The sequence below is a fragment of the Pezoporus flaviventris genome, unplaced genomic scaffold, assembly GCF_033815535.1.
Source record: "Pezoporus flaviventris isolate CSIRO_AGI_PZ_B2104156 unplaced genomic scaffold, CSIRO_AGI_Pfla_v1 ptg000037l, whole genome shotgun sequence".
Taxonomy (NCBI): domain Eukaryota; kingdom Metazoa; phylum Chordata; class Aves; order Psittaciformes; family Psittacidae; genus Pezoporus; species Pezoporus flaviventris.
Genome location: NW_026892585.1, coordinates 4,814,640 through 4,830,677, shown reverse-complemented (window position 1 = coordinate 4,830,677; position 16,038 = coordinate 4,814,640). Strand labels below are relative to the sequence as shown.

The 16,038-nt window shown below is 45.6% G+C and overlaps 1 protein-coding gene across 1 annotated transcript in view; it reads right to left on the bottom strand.

Annotated features, from left to right (window-relative positions):
• Nucleotides 1-6,746: 6,746 nt before the first annotated feature.
• The window catches only part of CPNE4 (copine 4), a 175,498-nt gene continuing 166,206 nt past the window's right edge, over nt 6,747-16,038 (bottom strand). Inside the window, exons 13-15 of the mRNA XM_061464554.1 lie at nt 14,469-14,602; nt 12,086-12,322; nt 6,747-7,365 (exon numbers count right to left, since the gene is read on the bottom strand). Of these exons, the coding sequence (XP_061320538.1) occupies nt 7,234-7,365; nt 12,086-12,322; nt 14,469-14,602 (503 nt within the window). The 3' untranslated portion in view covers nt 6,747-7,233. The remainder of the gene's footprint in view (nt 7,366-12,085; nt 12,323-14,468; nt 14,603-16,038) is intronic.

Below are 16,038 nucleotides of genomic sequence, written 5' to 3'. Positions count from 1 at the left end.
TCATGAATAAAGACACAGCAGTGGGTTCAGCTTTAGCAGAACTGTCTCCTGTGGCATCCTTCTATTCGAACTGGGATGTTATGGCACAGATGGGTGGAACATAAGGCTGAATGAGTCAAGGTTAATGGTTTGCAGTCTACAAAAAAGCCAGTTACAAGTTCCTCAAGAGGCTATTCAGAGACTTGTCCTGTTCAATACCTTTATCAGGGACCTGTAAGAGGGGATGGGTGCACCTTTCATAGGTCTGCAAATAAAACTGATGAGCTGATAATGCCCAAGGGCATCCCAGTGCCAGTCAAAGGGCCAAGCCAACAAGGAACCTGATGAAATTCACAAAGCAGAAATGCAAAGTCCCACACGTGGGATGGAATAACCTCTTGCAAAAGCACAGGCTACGACTTCAGCAGAGCTGCTCCCCAGTCAGGCAATGAACCTGGGAGTCCTGGGGAACGCAAAGCAGTACAGAAGGAGCCACCACGCTCCTGGCAGCAACAAAGACCAACAGCAGCCTGAGCTGCATCAACGGTCAGGATATGAAGGAGCAGTTACCACTCTTCCTTCCGCACCGCAAGCAGGCCACATCAGCGATTCTAAACCCAGTACAACAGGGATGTTTAAAAACAAGTGAGTCCAGCAGCGGTGCATAAACACACAGGGGCCGGAGCACCTGCCCTACGAGGAGCATGGAGGTACCTGGGCTTGTTTAGTCTGGAGAAGAGGAAGCTTAGGGGGGCCTCACAGCAGCTTGTGAATGCCTATGCGAAGGTTACTGGTAAGACAGAGCCAGGCCACGTTTACCAAGGTGCAAGCCAGGAGAATGGCAGAACTGGTGCACACTAAAAAAAGGGGTGTAAACCCACTGAATTTACACGCACAGCTCACTGTCCCGTTACGAGGGCTCAGGAAAACTCGAGCACTGAACTCCCCGCAGGTACACCGAGGCAGGGTATTCAGCCGCACTGGCAGCGAGCACACGAGGCTAGCTGGAAGCGCAGGCCGAGCCGAGTCAAGACACGGAGGGCTCACACCGCTCACTGTGAAGCCGAGGTGCTCCGGCTGCCAACCCGCGCGTCCCGCCGCAGCAGGCTGCGGACACCACCACGGCTCGAGCGCCCCAGCAGCGCACCGGGGCCCTGTCCCTCACCGCGGGGCTGCGACAGAGCCCGAGCCCCTTCTCCCGGCACCCGCCGCCCTTCCTCCGCAGCAGCCCCGTTCCCCTCCCCTTTCCCTCTTCGCTACCTGTCACCGAGCGCCCCCGCCGCCGCCCGGAGCGGCCTCCCCGGCGCTGCCGCCCACAGCCGGCCCCCGAGCCGGCCCAGCAGCGCCCAGCCCGCCATGCCGCCACCCTGCCGCAGCCTCCGGCTTCCGGCGCCGCCTGGTCCGGTCCTGGAAAGCTTCCGCCCTGCCTCGGGAGGGAGGTTCCGGCGCCGGCTCTAGACGAGGGTGGGCGTTGTTTCGCGCTCAGGTGTTCACATAAACCCGCCCGAGCCAGCCCAGGGACGGGGCCGGGGGTCAGCCTTACCCCGCTCCGCTCCCCAGACCCGCCCGTAAGGACCAAAGGCACTGCCGGGGGTTTAAGCTGGCCCTGCCTGGCCGCGCTGCTCCGAACCCCGAAGGCCCCGCGGGTCAGGGCTGTAGCACCCATGGCTTGAGGGGAAGACATGATGCAGGAATAGGCATGGGCACCCTTTCCCCCCCGGCCCCTTCAGCACTGCCATCACCCCCGTGCCCGTATTCTGTATGCGAGCCAGTGAAACCCAACACGTCAGCGTCCATAAGGGACAGTGTCGGCAGTGTGGGATGTTTGTCACTGGCAAGCACTGGTGTCACAGGCACGCATGGTTGTGGGTTCCAAACCTTCCTTCTCCACGCAGGGGCCAAGCAGATGCCTGGGCAGGAGCGTCTCTGCTTTATCAGACCCCAGCAGGGTGCAGGGCTCACCGGCTTCAGGCTCTCCTCGCCAGTGGGGAGGCCATGGAGAGGGGTAACATTTGATGATGTATGTTTAATACAGGAACTGGTAAAGTAAAAGCATGTGGGGCAAGCAGAGTGCTTCTGTGCAGGCTTGTCACAGCGCTGGCACCTCTGACTCTCTGGCCTCATTGAGATCTGGCTTCCAAGTGCTAGGAAGGCCAGTGAATGGGTACAAACCCAAGGCTGCCTCTTGGTTTCAGCAGGAGTATCTGTTTTAAAGATACACACGTTCATTGGGGTCAGCTGAAGCCTGACACCGCTTCTCCTTTACTCTGCTGCTTCGCTTTCTTCCCCATGGCGCGATGCATGTGGATGTGATGCACTGGAGGCTCGTGGCCGGCTAACCACATCTGGAAGAGGCTGCAGCACCTCAGAGTGGGTAACAGAGCCGAATTTTGGTGTTCACACCCCAGACCGTGACCCAGAGAACCACCAGCAGCTTGCACACACGCTCCTTGTCCTTGTCCTCTTAACAAGTGAACGCAGAGTGTGTGCAGAAATGCATCTCTCCGGTTCCCAGTCCCGCTGCTGTTCCCTCTCTGGAGCTGCTTATCTCTGCTGTCACGGTGATCACCGCATGTTTTTATTCTCTCCCTGGCATCAGGAACAGCAACACCACAGGGGTGTTGCTAGCTTCCATGTGCACGTTTTCTAGTGGGGTCCAGCAGTAGCTGCTGCTGCTGCTCTGACAGGGCTTTCTATACCAGGAGAAAGAAATGATCTAAAAAGGTTAAGTGATACACCTCCCCATTTCTAAGCGCTGTGATAGCCTTACAGTGCTGCTTACTGTACCAAAGTCCCTGACAAGCAGAAAAATGCTATTTATCCCCATTGTAAAGATGTGGAACCTAAGCACACAGCCAGATTAAATGACTTGCCAAGTCATGATGGATGTTCCCAGCTAGACAAGAGGGCTCTCTCGATGCTAGCTACCCTCCTTGCCACAGTATGATGCTTTTCTCACCTGTGCTGCACAGCTGAGGCAGGATTTCATGTAAGTCATACATGGGGGTGCACACATTTTGAAGATAAAGGTTTTAATGCTGTACTTCTTTCCTACTTTCAATACGATGGGGCAATATAAAACTGTTCCCCCCCCCCCTTTTTTTATGGTGCATGCAGCTTTTCATAATGCTAAAGAGGTATGAACTCCTGTCAGTTTGTGTAGCACATCTTTGCTGCAGCTCTGAATGCAATCAGATTGCAAACTCTCTGCCGTAATCAGTGGGACAAGAATTCAGGTGCCTCCTGAACACAGCAGTAAAAGGCTCTCTGCACAGCAGTAGCAGTAAATAGCACTTCTTTGGAGAGAAGAAAAAGGAAGAACAAGTGCCCATCACAAAACATTCATCTTCCCTTCCAGTCTGCTGCCTTGGGCAGTCCTCAGAACTGCGGGGATGGACACATCACTTTTGAACCAGTAGCCTTCAGAAGAGAGAAGTCACCTGGTTTTCACCTGATCAGTTTGGAGGTGCAATGAAATTGGAGAAACAGAAAAGAGGGGGTGTGCATGCAGCCAGCTGATGGTTTGCAGTGAGTGTTGCAAGCACACGTGCAGCGGGGCTGGCCAGTGTCAGTCTTACAGCTCTCTAATTGCTGGGATTACCTCTGGTGAAGTGCAGCTCCTCAGCCCAAGACTGCAGGTACAAGTCAGACATATGATTGAAGGAGGATGCGTAGTGCTATAAGCTGTATTTTGCTCGTGGCAAAATGGCCACAATTCTCTAAATAAAGGGGAAAACAGCCTGAGAAGTGTAACCTTACCCTAGGAGTCCTCCAACTCATCCTTCCCATCCAAAAATCTGTGAATGTCAATGCGTGAATGCTTTGTGCCTGAAATGTCCATGCTCCTTAGGAGTAAAGGGAGTTTTTGTCTTGTACCTCCTTCACTCTGGAAAGGTTGGATGTAGGTTTAAACTTACATAGCAGGTGTGAGCACAAGACCCATAATCCCAAGTGAGAAAGGTCAATCTGAATATCCCCTTAGATTCTTGGAGTAAAGCCATGTTCTGTTTGTGCAGCCAGAAACACACGTTGCAGTAGGTAGCTCTGTTTAACCTGTCAGCAAAGATCTTAGCCTAGTATCTGGCTTGAGAGTTACGGATATTGATGTATTTGGAGGTAATAGGGATCATGAGTATCTTTGAGTACAGTGGAACTTCAGGGTTTTGAATTGGATTTGAGAGACAGGAAAAAGGAATGCAGGATAGCAGTTGGCAAAGAAGACATTTTAGATCATCAATTACCTCAAAAGAACAAGATATAATTTATTTTAAAGGAGTTTTGGAGGTTTAAAATGATCCATCAAAAGGCAGTAGAAGTTTCAATTTGCATTAAAATAATCTACAAGAAGAACGGATGGCAGTTCAGCCTAAAGGCAGAATGGCCTCGCTGAAACCCTAAGTAGACAAAACAGAAGGAAAAAAAAAGGCCATTTCAAGGATATATTCATATACTTGATGATATTACCCTGCACAAAGCCCATACTTTCTTATTCCACTGAGTAACTTGGAGTAATGAAAATAACATTCAGAGCCTTATTAGACAGCCTTTACCATATGGCTAGCTTTGTCTTTGGTGTGTTGTCTACATCAGCTCACCACGCCGTTACGTGTTTCTTTTACGTGCTGGGATCTATATAGATCGAAGGAGCTTTCCAATTGATTTTTCAATATCGTGGAGGTGTCTTTTCAAATACCTTGAGGGCTGCTAGGGAATTGCTGATCTATGTTACCAGTGGTAATGATTTGGTTTTAAGTCGACAACATTTATCATCTGGATTGTGTGAAGTAAACAGAAAGCTCTGCAGCAACTGTGATTCTTGAGACACTATACTGAGACCACCTATGTGCAGGAAAATGACTGATGATTTCTATAGCTCAGCATACAACAACCTATTCATCTCTGCATTTTTTTTGTTATGCTACGTTATAGAAGTACCCCTGTGCTAATGAAGAGCTCTAACTGCCCAATTTTATGTAACCATAAACGCTTCAAATATCAGCTTAGCCAAAGATCGTAGGTACCAGAAAAACAATGTATTTGATGCCTAAGTTTTGTTGGTGAAAGCCTTCTTTTACGTTCCTTCAATCTGGCAAATAATAAAGAAAAGGCTTAACCCCTCCTTAGCTGTACCTTACACACCTAAATCCGTGCCCCAAGTAATATTCTTTACGTGGCTAGAGCGCCATCATGCCTTTGAGGATCTCAAATCACTTTACAAAGATTAAAGTCCCCCAGTACCACTGTGAGATATTTATGAATACAGGGCATTTTATTTTACCTGCATTTTATGGATGAGGAATCTGAGGTGTGGAAAAGTTAAACAACTTGGGCTAGATCACAAAATAAGATACCAGAAGAGCAAAGAACATGGAGTCACTGATTCTTCAGTCATGTGCTTTAACAGCTAGAAAATGCTCCTTCTGAGAACAGGGAATGAAAGGAAAAGAGAGGCAATGAGAAACTAGAGATGTTGTACATAAGAATTAAGATACGTTGACAGAGTGGTGTATGAGATGTAAGGGGAAATCTCAGTAGCTTCCAGCTGAAATACATCTGCAGAGGGGGAGATGTGTAGCCTGCTGGGGTAAGCTCTCGAATGAAGTGTCAGCCATTAAACGGAAATGTGGATTGGAGATCTATCAGTCAGGACATCTTCAGACAGTTTATATCTGTGACCGAGTAATACTGGCTGCTGTTCAATATCCCACCAGCTGAAGGAATCTTTACTAGCAAGCATGAATGATTGCACTGCAGGATCTATAGAGGGAGCAGAACTGAATGTGCTGCCCCATGCATCTTAGCTATCCCACTACCTTCATTTTATGGAACAAAATCATCAATCAAAGCTGATTCCATGGAAGTTACTTCTAGAGGAGAATCAGGGAGCTGGAGTTCTACATTAGCTGCAAACTCATTTAAAAATACGTATTTCTAAAACAAACCCCCTTGCTTACAGGTGAGATTTTCCAAAATATTCAGCACTGGCTCGGAACAGCTTCATCTGGAGCTAGCAACAAGGATGTTGTGAGAACACAACTCGTCCAAAGCTGTGCTCTTTGGGCAACCCCACACAAATTATTATCGGTCAAATTTTATCCTTAACTTCTAACAAACCACAACTTTCACTATCGTCTTTTAGCAAATGAAGAAGCCAGAATTCAAACACTAAGAATAAAAATGACCTAAGATCTTCACTTATGTACTCAGTATTTCAATGGAAAGATCAACCCACTGCCAGTCTGTTCTTGTGTGTCCTCTTATTTTGCTGAAACAAAGGTGGCTTGAATACTCTTTAGGTACCGAGCCACTTTTTCTCTCACACACACAAGCGATGTGTGCGTGCATGAAGTTACAAGTCACTGGTTGTCATAAAGCATGTCACCCAAAGTTGGGTGTTATGTGTGAGATGAAAAAGTAGAAATGAAACAAAAGAAGAATTCACGACCATTACGCTTTATACATTTGGGTAGCCAGAATACAACCCACTCGAAAGCCAGCCAGATCATTTGGATTAAACAGGTGTATTTTAAGACATGCAATCCTGATGGATCATGCCCTCCAAGCCAGATGTCTTTACAGCTATGGTCTGAACCCTTTGTGGATGTGTGACTTGCTATTCAGGCCACAGACCGAGTGAGCACGTTCGGGTGCCCAGGTTACAACATTAGAAATGCCCATGCTTCAGGCTAGTTATCCTTGAAACACTTTATTACCCTTCTCCTGGAATAGTCACTTGAAAGCAGGCAGCCTTGTGGCAGAGAGAGAAATAAAGACAACTGCAAAACTGTGTTGTTTTTATTTTAAACATGCAAAATACAGTTCATGCATCTGCCATTCGGAAAAATCTCTTGGTTCATAGCAGATTAAACCAAAGACATTTTGGCTCTCGACTCTCAATAAATATTTCAAAATGCTTTACAGTGTAAAGATAAGAAATTTAGCAAAATTTCAACAAACCTGTATAAAAAACAGATACCGGGTAACTTTTATTTCAAGGCGACATGCTGTAATGTAAAGAGTTCACTCGTTTTGTCTGGATTGGTTTCCTCATAAAAAGTTTTCAACAATACAGCAGCTTCACAGATTTAAGCCTTTAGGCTACACATGCAAAATAAAAAAAAAAAAAAGAGGTTATTTTAGTTAAAAATCACCAAAACGTGCTATTTTTGTTTGTTTTTGTTTCATTTTTAAGTACAGTAGTTGTAGACAGTAGCATTTTTCTGTTGCTCGTTTTGTAAAAGAGTGCAGGCAGGTTCATGGAGCTAGTGTCCTGGAAGACTCGTACTCTGACATACATTTGGGTTTTATCCCTTTGCCATTGTAATAGTCCACGACTTGGTTTGGAACTTCAGCCAAAACGCTTTTTGCTAGAGCAGCTGGGGATGCCTGCAGGAAATGGTAGAAAACACAAGCGTTAACCTGCCTCTCTGCCGGGAGTGCCATGGGTTTTAGGGGCATTGGTGCCATGAGATCAAGGGAGGAAGTATGGTACAGAAATGGAAGGCAAAGAAGACTCAAAGTGAGTGTCACTGCTGCTGTAAACATTTTGTGAGTCAGTTTGGGCATGGAGCTGCAGCTGCCTGAAAGTCCGCTAAAGCCCAAAGTGCTCTGCATGTTTTTCAGCTCCATCTGGACTATTTTAAGTTCAGGGTAACTGAACTTCTCTGCAGTCTGGGAGAGAACCATACTGCCCTGAAAGGGCTGCAAAGACTTAATTCATCAGTACTTGGTGAGTAATCATAGAATAGAATAGTAAGGGTTGGAAAAGACCTTAAGATCATCCAGTTCCAACCCCCCTGCCATGGGGGCAGTAATGCTGCAGAGCTTCGGGTTGAGTATGAATGTATGTCACTGTAGAAGGGAGACCTTCATCACCATTCTCCTCTTCTGGAAAAGTGTTTTAATGGTTGGGGATGTTTTTAATTCAATAAAAACTATTCTGTTTTCATTGAAATTAAACCATGGTCATGAGAAAGCTTCAAGCCTAGGTTTTGTGAAGGCTTTAAAGCTCTTCCTCCAACGCATAAATGGTAGGTGTCAACCAGATTTAAGAGCCAATGACCTTGAAATGTAGACATGGACAGAGATGGAGATGGCCACTGGCTTTTGCCCCAGGCAGGGAAGATAACACACAGTGGATAACACACAGTGGCTGCCTCACCCCCTGACAAAGCTTCATTTTAAGCAGCAGGGCCTGTGGATGTTTTATAGGCAACTGTTACCTGCAAGTGCTGCAAGGATTTTCCTCGGCTTCTGAATTCAGCAGTGACAAAACTGGACTCCTCCACCCTCTCGCTCCATGTTTTGGATCTGCTTGTTTCTATGTATATGGGTAGAGCTGATTCCAAGCCCCCTGGAGCCAACCTGCCTGACCATGTTCCCTGTAAGCCCACCCCAAAAATGCAGCAAAAATGCTAATGCTTAGATGTCAGTTTGAGAGGTATAAACCAATGTGTTTGTCTCCAGCTAGAGCACACACAGACCACACACTGCAGCTCGGGTGATGCACAGGAACTCAACTGGTGCCTGGGTCACATTTCTTCTACACACCATGTACTTTTTCCTACATTAGTGAACACTTCCCTTCTTGCTGTCAGCCAGGTTTCAAAACTACCATCTCACAAAGTAGTTGTATTGAGCGTTTATTGCCCTATTCTATTTCATGGGGTCAGATCCTTATCTTTCCAGTCTTAAAAATAGGCTTCCATAGAATGTAACTAGTAAATTATCCACAGGCAAGCTAACCCAGGGGGTAGAAAGCCCCTGGGCTATTATAAACTCCAGTATCAAATGTGACAATACTACAAATACATAGAAAATGCCACTAAAACCAGAAACGAAATTATTTTGGTGTTTTGAGTAATGAATAAAATGAACTGCTACTTCCCTACTGTGACGTTCATACACAAGTATTTGTGCAGCCAAAAAAAAGCTGGAACATTTCTGCATGAACAAACTGGAAAAGCAGAGCCCATACTTTGTGTGATAGCGCAGTGACTGTTCTCAGGTGTTACACAGTCCCAGAACCCATTTATTTTAATTCTTCAAAGTGAAATCCATGATTTTCCACAGTTGCTCCCTTCTTGCCTAAACCTGTTTTCACTGAAATAGCTGATTTCTACGTTGCTATTGAGAATTACTGGGGCTTTTTAATCTCCTTTGTAGTGAGCCAAAGCTGTGTATACCTTAGCCTGCCTCTGTGACATCTTACTGACAACCCCACATAAAGGGTGGAAACAGGGAGTGGGGAAAAGTCCTGGGGCATCACGGCACACACACAGGCCCTAGCAATCAGGAAGCTTCACCCTGCTCTAGTTTTAAAAACACTGGGCAGGAGCACTTGCCATCAGCTTCTGTGGATCCCGTGTAGGTCACCTAACTGAACACGGGGCCAATACGCATCTGCCTGTATCATCTGCATCACTGTGATTCAGAGCGGCCTGCGGAGAAGGACTTGGGGGTGTTGGTTGGTGAGAAACTGAACATGAGCAGCTTCAGTGTGCGCTTGAGCCCAGAAATCCCCCGTGTGCTGGGTTCAGCCTGGAGAAGAGAAGACTGTGTGGAGACCTCATAGCAGCCTTCCAGTATCTGAAGGGGGCCTATAGGGATGCTGGGGAGGGACTCTTGATTAGAGACTGTAGTGACAGGACAAGGGGTAACGGGTTCAAACTTAAACAGGGGAAGTTTAGGTTGGATATAAGGAGGAAATTCTTTCCTGTTAGGGTGGTGAGGCACTGGAATGGGTTGCCCAGGGAGGCTGTGAATGCTCCATCCCTGGCAGTGTTCAAGGCCAGGTTGGACGAGGCCTTGGGTGACATGATTTAGCGTGAGGTGTCCCTGCCCACAGCAGGGGGTTGGAACTAGGTGATCTTAAGGTCCTTTCCAACCCTAATGATTTTATGATTCTATGAAAAGCAGGGAGAGCAGCAGGTCTAGGAAGGTGATCCTGCCCCTCTGCTCTGCTCTTATGAGACCCCACTTGCAGCACTGTGTGCAGTTCTGGTGTCCTCAACATCAGAAGGACATGGAGCTGTCGGAGCAAGTCCAGAGGAGGCCATGAGGATGCTCAGGGACTGGAGCACCTCCTGTATGGAGACAGGCTGAGAACACTGGGGCTGTTCAGCCTGGAGAAGAGAAGCTGCGTGGAGACCTCAGAGCAGCTTCCAGTGTCTGAAGGGGGCTACAAGGATGCTGGAGAGGGACTCTTCATCAGGGACTGTAGTGGTAGGACAAGGGATGATGGGTTTAAACTCCTGATACACTACATCATATTTAGATTATAGATTAAGCACCTATAATAAAGTTTTCTGTCTGCACTGGGTCTTGAGCCAGTACAACACTGAAGTGGGTATGAGGCTTTAGGTATGTGAATAATTGTAAGTAACTGAAATGTGTTAACTGCCTGTATGAGTGCTGTGCAGGATGAGAACCTTCTCTGAAGTCAAACTTCTAAAATACAGGGGATTCACTCTGTAGGTTATTTCTACAACTTCCTTCTCCCTTCTTTCAGTATTCTCACAGGGGCACCTTTTGGATAGGTTATTTCTGATCTCTTTGGGTACAGATGAGATTTTAAGTTCCAGGCTGCCCTGAGAATGGAAGTAGTGAAAAGCAATGTTGTTTGGGTTGACTCCAAATGAATTTTGGTTTTCTGTTCCAGGAAAAAAAAAATAATTGCTCACAAATAACCTTTTCTCCCCTCTTTCTGTCAGCAGGAGTGGCAGTATGGATTTAGGCATGTAGAATACTTGATTTATCAGAAAAACCTAGAAACCTTATATAACTAGTCTAGAAGGATCCTCTGTAGAAAGAACTAAACACAATGTACATTGACAAAAAGGATGTGATTTTTAACCAAATGTATCCTTTACTTAAAGCTATTGAATGTAATAAGCTGATTTATAGTTAATTCTTGGGTTTAATCAGAACTGGTAAGACAAAAATCTTGTAATGGGTTAAATCTGCCTTTCTTTGTGAGGAAAAATAAATCTCAATCAAAACATCACACTCATTTCCCCCATGAAAAATTCTTTCACTAGTTGATGCAAAAGGCATGGTCTTTGTGCTGAGGATAAGGAAGCAAGATAGCTGTGGATGTCGCTTTGTTCAGAGAGATTATCTGGCATATAGCAATAAAGAATTTCAGCCAGAAGTGGGTACTGTTATGGACACTGATCCATGACACTGATATTTGCTGAAATGCTGAAAGTTCTCAATAAACAGACTAAATATCAACTTGCAGAAGAGATATTGACTTTTCTGATACAGCAAATACATTAGCTATCGCTGTATCTATATTATCTCTGCTACTGAGAGAAAAGGGGAGAAAACGTGTTTTCAACTCTCTGAAAGTAGGTCCAGCACCAGCCCATAAATAACTCACCTCTTGACACCTCAGCAATACACTGCAGTGCATCACTATGTACTTGTGATTACCTGATGAAGGAGAATCACAAGTTATGAGCAGGTCAGTGCTCATGCTTTCTTCCAGCAGATAGGGGATTGAGTGGCACTGTCACCATAAAAATGCATGGAAGGGAGAGAAAGATGGAAGAACAGAGGGAAAGAGATGTGATAAGCATTGCTGAGAAGCACAATGGCCACTCCGTGCCTCCATATGGAGGAAAAGGGCCCTGAAAAACCCTAGCCCTAACCCTGTGGGAGGACACACCTGCCTTTGAGAACTTGGGGACCTGCATTTCAACAAGGAAACAGCCTCCTAGGGAACACCATGAGTACAAGTTCACAGCCATTTCAGCTGCCTGTGGAAACGAAGGGAGGGAGAGCAGAATACAGGAGTCCTGATAGAACAGATGCGAAGAGAATGAAAAAGAGACTCCAGGAAAAATAAATCAGGGAGAACAATGAAACTAAAATCAGGGAGAAAGTGGAAGCAATGACTGGCACCACAAGAAGCACACGGATTCTGCCCCATCTCTTCCCTCCACCCCACATCTTACTAACGGAGCACGTCTGATTCTGTATTCCTCTCCATTTCTGACTAACTAATGCCACAGACTTACTCAACACTTCATGCCCCAGGCACCGTTCACTCTCTATTTTATACATTCACCCTTCTGTGGAGTGGATGGAAAAGTCAGCTTACATGTTTGAAGTTCCTAAATGGCACAAACTGGACAATGTCTCGAAGCACAGGCTCGCCCTTGGGAGACCGCAGGATCCCATCATCACCATCCAGCATCTGCATGTCGCTAAAATCAGCGTTCCCCACCCCGACGATGATGACTGACATGGGAAGGTGAGAGGCATGGACAATGGCCTCTCTGGTGTCAGCCATGTCTGTGATGACGCCATCCGTCAGAATCAGCAAGATGAAATATTGCTGAAGTTGTTGGGAAAGAAGTGAGAAAGCACAGCGTTAGTTCAGCCTCCAAAGCTGCTTGCCCTCTTCCAGCATAACCAGTGTTGCTGGTGAGCCACCCATGAGCTTTCTTAGATAGGAAAGAGCCTTTACAGTGACTCAGAGGTTATGTCTGTTTCCAGTCCAGACCTCCTCAGATACTAATCTGTCCTCTTCTGGAGGTTACTTCTAGTTCAAGTAATTTCCAGGAGCTCGAGGGAGCCAAGGGCTTCACAGTGTAGAAAAGGGGGTTTCTAGCTGCTAGACCTGGGAGAGTCAGGACTTTGGCTGGGAAGTCTGGAATAATCCAGAGATCCTCACTAGCCCTGTTTTCCATCTGCTGCACAATCACTTATGCTGTCAGTTTCTGATTGCATTTGTTTTCCCTTTGGGAACCAGTGGGAGGCCGGGAGGGATGGAGTACTGAAGCATTACAAACCTGTAGCAGAGCTACTGGGGAGGTTATGACAGCACTCTGCAGACAAGTGCTGCAAACAGGCAGGTGGGATGGGTGCATCCATCTGCAAACTGGAGGCTGACCCACACTATGGAGAAGCACCACATAATGCCAGGTATGCGGGTCCCTGGGGAGAGCAAGGGCATGTGCAGGGAGGAATCCATCTTCCATCACTTAATGCAGAGCCCTGAAGGGAGGTTTTCTCATTCTCTAAAGGAGAGCAAGCAATTCTGTGAGCTTGTAATTTCTTTGCCAAAACTCCAAAGGCCACTGAGTGGGATCATGGGCTAGGACTTCACTTGGTAATGGGGAAGAGTGACTCACACATGGGTTCTTTATGAACTGTTAGGCAGCTGGAGTCGCTGAACAAATGTGCATTAATAGGAAAAATGAACAGCTCCCAGAATCTGATCACTCTGCATGAGCAATACTAACACACTAAACATAATGAACATTTATTATACACACAGCTATATAAACTCAAGAGTTCTGTTCATCTCCTGCCATGAATGAAACAAAACGTACAGGGAGAACACTTTATCTTGAAGACTATTGCTATAAATTCATTTGTTTTTCCATCAGAAAGAGGGGAAGCTTAGGTTTAGAAACATGGAACAACTTATTCAATATGACAGAGTAGTTCAGAGGCAGCACTGGGAACAGAGTGAGCCACCTCAGCATTAGGTGGGCATGGAAATGAAAACACAGCAATTCCCCATTTTAGGACTGGGACTCTAAATACTCTCAAGAGCCTGCAAACAGCACTGGAATGACAATCACAAGCCCAGACTCATGAACAGAAATATTTGGGAACTGCTGCCTTAATAGGACTTAAAAAAAGGGTCAGCACATGAAGAAAGCTTAGGGAAAGCTCTAGGCCTGGTATGAGATGCATGCCAATGTACAGCTTTATTGTGATCCTATGCATAGGCATTTTTCATTATGCAGTAAACAAGTTCTCTCTTACATCCTTTACTCCCACAGCACTGCTCTTGTAAACGTTTCAGACCTACTCACTCACCTGTTCTTGCCAGTTCTCTCATTCTCCTGTCTGGAAGGCAGGAGAAAAAGAAGCCTAATGCATTTCAAAGACATACATTTAAAACATGATGTATGCTTCAATCTTTTCGCCAAGAAATCTGTCATGGGTGTTGTATCAGATGCAGGCTAACAGACTTGTCTCCTGCTTTCCAAAAGGCACATGATACTCCGCATCAGTAACAGCAAGTTTGAAAACTGCATACAGTTTTCAAAGCAATGGTTGGAAAAATCCCAACTACTTGAACAAAAAGGTTTTAGTCCAGCCTGGAACTGGGTAGTGTGTTTACAGAATCATCTGAACTCCTCCCTTTGCACAATCAACACTTTTAGGGCTTGGTCCCTGAAGTTTTGTTATCTTAGAGGTGGCATTTCTGTTTCCACTGTGAAGAACTAGGTGTGTTACAGCTTTAAAAGCAGGAAACAGAACAGTGGGGAAGAGTCTGAAGTTGTGACTATTGAAGCCATAAAGGCAAGATACACTGTTCCAGCTGACACAGGCTCAAGCTGTGAAAGCCATTAGTGAAAACCGTGAAGGCACGATTCACATCCATGAAAGGGCCCTGTCTGGATGTCCTGCAAGAGATCTATTGTAATACAAGAAGAAAGGTGAACACAGCATTATGCCCTTACCGAGGCCTCCTTGGTGTTGGTCTCCTCTGATGCTGATTTTGCCACCTTCTGGATGATGGGAGCGATGTTTGTGGGTCCATACAGCTGCAGTTTGGGAAGGCAGCTCTGATATGCCTCCACCACGCCCTGTATTCCTGGCATGAAAAGCCACACAAAAGGCAAATAAATGTGGAGTGCATCACCAGGATCATGCTTGTTTAAAATGCAAATAAAAGGTGGGCTCTTAATGAACAAATTCAAGACATCACATAATTAGGAAGGACTGACAACTTCATGTGATTTTCAAGCAGCTGTCCCTAGCTGCCTTGAAGCTAGTTTGTAATACAGAATTCATTGTACATGCTTCTCCTCTTAATGTCTTCTTTTCAGGTGTCAGCTTGCAGTACCCTAGCCTCCATCCTCCCCAGTTCAAGGTGTAAGTGATCAAGAGATTCATGCGAAAAGGGTAGCACAAATTAGGAACACTTCAACACGTCTCCCTCTTCCTCTTCAGTTAAATTCTGCTTGTTGCAGTACTTACCAACAAATCTGCCCCTTGTACTTACAACCTAGAGGTGTCAAGGAATTCAAACAGCTTTTCCTGACTCCCCTTCGCTAAGAAAAGAGCACAGGGTGAATCTGCATTGTTGCTCACAGGCAGAATTTGATTATGACCAAAAGCTGTAAAATCTTGGAAGAAACAGCAGGATGCTTTGCAGTCAACAGAAAAATGAGCTTTAGTCAAGAAGTTTTGATGGAAGAACTAGCTATTTTGGGCTTTTTCATTCCAGGATACATAGCCAGAGCAGGGAGAACGCACTTCTGCTGACACGCTTGACAGATCACTGAATGCAATTTGATGTTTTCAATCACTGAGAAGAAGGATTTCTTGAAGGGAGGCAGTTTTGCCTCTGCATTCAGAACTCTCAGCTTACACCAGACCTAAAGGATTAGAGGGCTAAAGTTGGAAAGAAAGTCATAGACTGAAGAGCTTTATGAAGGATGCAGAAGAACGAAAATCATCTCTAAGAAGCTAAGGTAGGTTGAGTTTGCATCGCTCACTCATGAAATGCTACTCAACCAATACATGGGTGCAGACTGGTTACTAACAAATCACAGGGAACTGTAATGGCTTTATAACAATAAACCTGACCCTCCTATAAAAGAATGGTGGAGAATGCAGTCTTCTGTCTTTGTAGGTAGCTACAAACACAGTTTCCCACTGCAGTGCTCACAGACAAAGGAACATGCTCCAATTATTGCTATCATTGGCTAAAATGTAAAGTAATGCTACAAAATTTCCCTTGGTAATTCCAGTGACTAAATTATATATTGCAAACCAGACCTTCTGTTAACTCCTAATTTTAAACCTGCTGTGGATTTCATTACGTATACCTACTGATCTTGCATGAGGGCCTCATAAATCTTCCCCAAGATGATGACAAGATGCACTGTAGTTTTTCTCCTTATGCATTGAAATGGTATAAGATGAAACTCACTCCCTGCATTCCACACAGATTTACTGTGGTACATGTCAGAAAGTTGCTTTCATTTTAGAAACAAACATGTTCCAGAAACAATTTCTTGTTTC